This window comes from Schistocerca americana, chromosome X, assembly GCF_021461395.2.
Source record: "Schistocerca americana isolate TAMUIC-IGC-003095 chromosome X, iqSchAmer2.1, whole genome shotgun sequence".
In the NCBI taxonomy this organism is placed as follows: domain Eukaryota; kingdom Metazoa; phylum Arthropoda; class Insecta; order Orthoptera; family Acrididae; genus Schistocerca; species Schistocerca americana.
This window is the reverse complement of record NC_060130.1, coordinates 541,584,064-541,590,063: the sequence shown is the minus strand read 5'-3', so window position 1 is coordinate 541,590,063 and position 6,000 is coordinate 541,584,064. Positions and strand designations below refer to the sequence as shown.

The 6,000-nt window shown below is 46.1% G+C and overlaps 1 protein-coding gene across 1 annotated transcript in view; it reads right to left on the bottom strand.

Moving 5' to 3' along the window:
* Positions 1–417: 417 nt before the first annotated feature.
* LOC124556143 (glycine-rich cell wall structural protein-like) overlaps positions 418–6,000 on the bottom strand; it is a 139,865-nt gene continuing 134,282 nt past the window's right edge. Inside the window, exon 8 of the mRNA XM_047130157.1 lies at positions 418–1,655. Coding sequence (XP_046986113.1) covers positions 418–1,655 — 1,238 coding nt within the window. The remainder of the gene's footprint in view (positions 1,656–6,000) is intronic.

Below are 6,000 nucleotides of genomic sequence, written 5' to 3'. Positions count from 1 at the left end.
AAAACATTTCATTTTATAGTGGTATAAAACAGCTCAGTAACTGATGAAAACATCACACTGTTGGATACAGATTATGTAAGTGTATATCTTCAAAAATTCATACTGTTGTTTGTGCGCAGGATTCTTCCACGTATAGTACATGCAATGAAACAATAATAATACTGTGTACCAGATGCTGGCAAAATCGTGTGATGCAAAATACATTTCAATTCATGAATTTTTACCACTAAACAATGAAATGTAACAATTCATGCTGATGCTGATCTAATAAAATAAATTTAGTTGGGAACAATTTCTTGTAGGATATGAAGTACATCAGTAAACAGTTACTAGTTGTTATATCCACATTTATACATTCAAACTTTGTGTGTACATTTACCATCCCAATGACCATTCAGTTTGCCTGGTATTCACACGTCATGTGGAACTGTCATGCCTTTCTCCAGATCTAGGTGGGGCCCATCCTCCACCTCCACCTCCCCAACTACCTCCCCCTCCCCATCCCCAGCCACCTCCACCTCCACCTCCACCTCCTCCTCCACCTCCACCTCCACCTCCACCTCCACCTCCACCTCCACCTCCACCTCCACCTCCATGTACTGAAGCACCTCCACCTCCACCTCCACCTCCACCACCTCCGCCTCCCCCTCCACCTCCCCCTCCACCTCCACCGCCACCCCCACCTCCATTTGCACCTCCACCTCCACCTCCACTATCTCCGCCACCTACACCTCCACCTCCAAACGAATCTTCACTTCCACCCACAATGCCACCTATACCTCCACTTACAACTCCCCCTCCACCTCCAACCCCACCTCCTACTCCACCTCCACCTCCACCTACACCTCCAACTCCACCACTACCTCCAATACCTCCTACACCTCCGCCTTCACCTCCAAATCCACCTCCACCTCCAACTATACCTCCACCTCCACCTCCCCAACCACCTCCTCCTGCAACTCCCCCTCCACCTCCACCACCACCTCCACCTCCACCACCACCTCCACCTCCCCCTCCACCTCCACCTGCAGATCCCCAACCACCTCCGCCTCCACCTCCAACTCCACCTCCACCTCCACCTCCACCTCCACCTCCACCTCCACCTCCACCTCCACCTCCACCTCCACCTCCACCTCCACCTCCACCTCCACCTCCACCACCACCACCTCCAACTCCACCTCCAACTCCACCACCAACTCCACCTCCACCTCCAACTCCGCCACCAACTCCACCTCCACCTCCAACCCCACCTCCACCTCCAACTCCACCTCCACTTCCACCTCCAACTCCACCACTGCCTCCAACCACACCTCCACCTCCACCTCCTACTCCACCTCCACCTACAACTCCACCACCACCTCCACCTACAACTATACTTCCACCTCCACCTCCACCTACAACTCCTCCTCCACCTCCAATTCCACCTCCAACTCCACCTCCACCTGCACCTCCACTTCCACCTCCAACTCCACCACCATCTCCACCTGCACCTCCAACTCCACCTCCACCTGCACCTCCACTTCCACCTCCAACTCCACCACCATCTCCACCTGCACCTCCACCTCCAACTCCTCCTGGAACTTCACATTCACATGCATCATGTCCTGGACCACCTTCTTCAGGTGGATGTTTCTTGTCCAGTGGAACTAGCACCCCTGTAAAAATATACAAATTAAAGATAAGTTTGTCTACTTATTGCTAAGGGGGAAGGGTAAAGTATCAGCATCACAGTCCTGCTCATTAGCTGAAAGTCTTTATAATATTTTCCAGGTTTGTTTCAAAAAGTATTTAAATGGTGAAATGATTAAATATTTCGTTAATTTTTAAAAGGATATGTGTAAAATAAATTGGTTAAGTCACCAATTGCATTCTTCTACAACATAACAACTGAAGGTATAGTTTAACGCAAGAATGAAGCACTTGTTTTCACTAGACTAAACTGAATATAAGAAGCAAAAGGTAGTAATGAAGTGTGTTACAAAAGATGTGTAACGGATAATATGGGGAAATGGTTGTATAGGAGTGAAGAAAAGATGGGAGAAGGTAAGATTTGGCACTGAGAGTAAAAGGAGTATCCTTTTATACCTTGAAGGAAGGATAGAGCTTTGGGAGAATTTTGTGGTAAGACAGAAAAGGGGATTAGAAATGTAGGAGTGTAAGCACAGTGTATGTAGGTTGATAATCAGGGGTTATTCTTGTTAATACACTACTGGCCGTTAAAATTGCTACACCACGAAGATGATGTGCTACAGACGCGAAATATAACCGACAGGAAGAAAATGCTGTGATATGCAAGTGATTAGCTTTTCAGAGCGTTCACACAAGGTTGGCGCCGGTGGCGACACTTACAACGTGCTGATACGTAGAAAGTTTCCAACCGATTTCTCATACACAAACAGCAGTTGGCCGGCGTTGCCTGGTGAAACGTTGTTGTGATGCCTCGTGTAAGGAGGAGAAATACGTACCATCGCGTTTCCGACTTTGATAAAGGTCTGATTGTAGCCTATCGTGATTGCGGTTTATCGTATGGCGACATTGCTGCTCGCGTTGATCGAGGTCCAATGACTGTTAGTAGAATATGGAATCGGTGGGTTCAGGAGGGTAATACGGAACGCCGTGCTGGATCCCAACGGCCTCGTATCACTAGCAGTCGAGATGACAGGCATTTTATCCCCATGGCTGTAACGGATCATGCAACCACGTCGCGATCCCTGAGTCAACAGATGCGGACGTTTGCAAGACAACAACCATCGGCACGAACAGTTTGATGACGTTTGCAGCAGCATGGACTATCAGCTCGGAGACCATGGCTGCGGTTACCCTTGACGCTGCATCATAGACAGGAGCGCCTGCTATGGTGTACGCAACGACGAACTTGGGTGCACAAATGGCAAAACGTCATTTTTTCGGATGAATCCTGGTTCTGTTTACAGCATCACGATGGTCGCATCAGTGTTTGGCGACATCGCGGTGAACGCACATTGGAAGCATGTATTTGTCATCGCCATACTGGCGTATCACCCGGCATGATGGTACGGGGTGCCATTGGTTACACGTCTCGGTCACATTTTGTTCTCATTTACGGCACTTTGAATAGTGGACGTTACATTTCAGATGTGCTACGACCCGTGGCTCTACCCTTCATTCGATCCCTGCGAAACCCTACATTTCAACAGGATAATGCATGACCGCATGTTGCAGGTCCTGTGCGGTCTTTTCTGGATACAGAAAATGTTCGACTGCTGCCCTGGCCAGCACATTCTCCAGATCTCTCACCAATTGAAAACGTCTGGTCAATGGTGGCCGACCAACTGGCTCGTCACAATACGCCAGTCACTAGTCTTGATGAACTGTGGTATCGTGTCGAAGCTGCGTTGGCAGCTGTACCTGTACACGCCATCCAAGCTCTGTTTGACTCAACGCCCAGGCGTATCAAGGCCGTTATTACGGCCAGAGGTGGTTGTTCTGGGTACTGATTTCTCAGGATCTATGAACCGAAATTGCGTGAAAATGTAATCATATGTCAGTTCTAGTATAATATATTTGTCCAATGAATACCCGTTTATCATCTGCATTTCTTCTTGGTGTAGCAATTTTGATGGCCAGTAGTGTATCTAGTTGGTGGTATGTGTTGGAAATTCAAAGAGGTTTAGTGTTTGAGAACAGAGTCGATATGTTCTCGCAGGTTTCGAGTGGAATAGAGTAAACTTATTCGGAAGGTGATGAGAAGTGTATGGTCTGTGAATATTTGGAAGGAGTTGTGCTATTTCGGTGGGGCAGATTTCCAGTCGTAAATAGCATAAGGGAACATAGGTTTTGCAGGTATGGAGTAACAGCAGTACTAGTAGTATTCTTTATCTACAGCTGACTTCTAGAAGGATACTGGACATGTCATGGTATAAAATTTATGAACAACAAATCTAACTTAGTTCATACATATAGACCGCTGCATGCTAGCAGATCTTGACTGACAAGAATGGCGTTATAGGAAGGTCCATCGTACCATTTGCCTGAAGTAATTTCGGGAAACCATAGCAAACCTAAATCAGTATAACCAGTTGGGCATTGGGACCTCAATCATGCAGAATACCAGGCCTGTGTGTTCATTCAGTTTATCCCTAGTACAGTGTGACCATAATGTATTTTCAATAAGAACGCAGCTGCATTATAGCAGATGACATATCTAGCAGATGACATATCTAGTGAGAGACTCTTACTCCTTAAAGTAGACGAGGACAGACTGCGAAAAATCATATCCAGTCATCCTCTGAAAGTCGTAACAGGAAGCATCGACTACAGAATCAATACATTAGTATGATACAGACCGCACAAAACACAGAAATACCACACATAAACAATAAATAAAAACAACAATCAGAAGTCCTTTGGCTACACAAGCTCGCAGACGTAAGAAAGCAAATCAGACGAACTACAAAATACTACTAACGAACAGAGAATGTCAGAGAAAGGCAAGCAAGACAACAAATATACAAACAGACGAGAAACAGATACAGAACAGGCATTTTTAAAAAATAAATAACAAAGGAACAACTTTACACAAACACAATTAAATGAAAACATATTGGGATTGTCTTACAATATTTAAAAGGAAAAAATCAAACCTAACTGATCTTGTCAACGCTGAGACAAGATGATGCCATGCTAATGCATGGGTGTAGAGGCAGGGCAGAACACATACTGAAAAAACTCCAACCTGATGACGATCAAAAGACATATCTACAGGTACACACCATTCAGTAATCAAAACCAGAAACTGACTATGAAACAGAAACTATCACTTGGGATCCCGATGGTATTCACGTGGAGGTCCCACAACATATCATACTGCTCATTACTACATTTCTAACTGAGAGCCTAAACTAAGCCCTATGGCTGGGTAGATTAACCACAGCGTGGAAAATGGCACAAGGAATCTGCTGAGGAAGATCTAACCAGACAAAATCATAATGGCAAATTTGTTTACTGAACACACTCGTTACGGTCAAGGAATGAGCTCTGTTTGATGGACAGCATTCGTACAAGTAACTAATGGGACTTAGCTTGCAGCAACATGAAATTCGGGAAAACAAGTCAACTGACAATACAATAAACAAAGCCGTTCGCGCAGTGGAAAACACAGACCGGAAAAAAGTTATAGTCTAAATGACAGACACAACAGGCACCTTTGACAACCTCTGTTAGCCTGTAATATTCGTGACTGTGTCTAGGGTATACTTATGCTGCGTCCTCATTGCTGACACATCACCGCTCCCTGTTGCCACATCGCACCTCGCTGGTAGCCAGTGGCGTTGTTGCATTTATGCTGCAGCCTCGCTGCTCGCTGTCCACCAGGAGAAATTACCGAGCAGCTGTCCACACACTCAGCAGGGTGCTAAGAGCGTCAAACGTGGTAATGCTGGAGCCAATCATGGCTCTAGCTTCAGGACATTTGGCGATAGTCACAGCTCGAAACACAAACTAGATTGATATCATCGCCTCCTGAGGATTGTAGCGAGCAGTGATGGTGCAGGTTAAATGGACCGGTAAAATGCAGTGGGTGTGATTCATCATTGCCGGACCATGCGGGGCAGCAGCGAGGTGGCAGCTTAAACACACCCTTAGGGAGCTGGGGTTGCTGGCTACCTTTTACTGCAGCTTACAGGATGTAGAAACAGGGTTGCTGAGTGACGAACAGGCAGTCAGAAAGTGGTCAAAAGATCCCCTAAGGAACACTCACAAGACTCGCTCTGTGGGTCATCCTTTGAGATCTGGCAATATAACCTTACGATATACTTCGTAGAAAGCCTTCACAGCGCCGAAGGAATCGTGGCATATGCCGACGATCTGCTGGCTATAATCTCTCGGCAAACTTCAGAGCACAATCTGAGGAAAAAGCCTGTGATATACCGCAACAGATGAACAACTGGTATACACAAAATAAGCTAACGACTGCTGCAAACGAAACACTTTATATCCTGCTTAATGACGTTAGAAAGACAT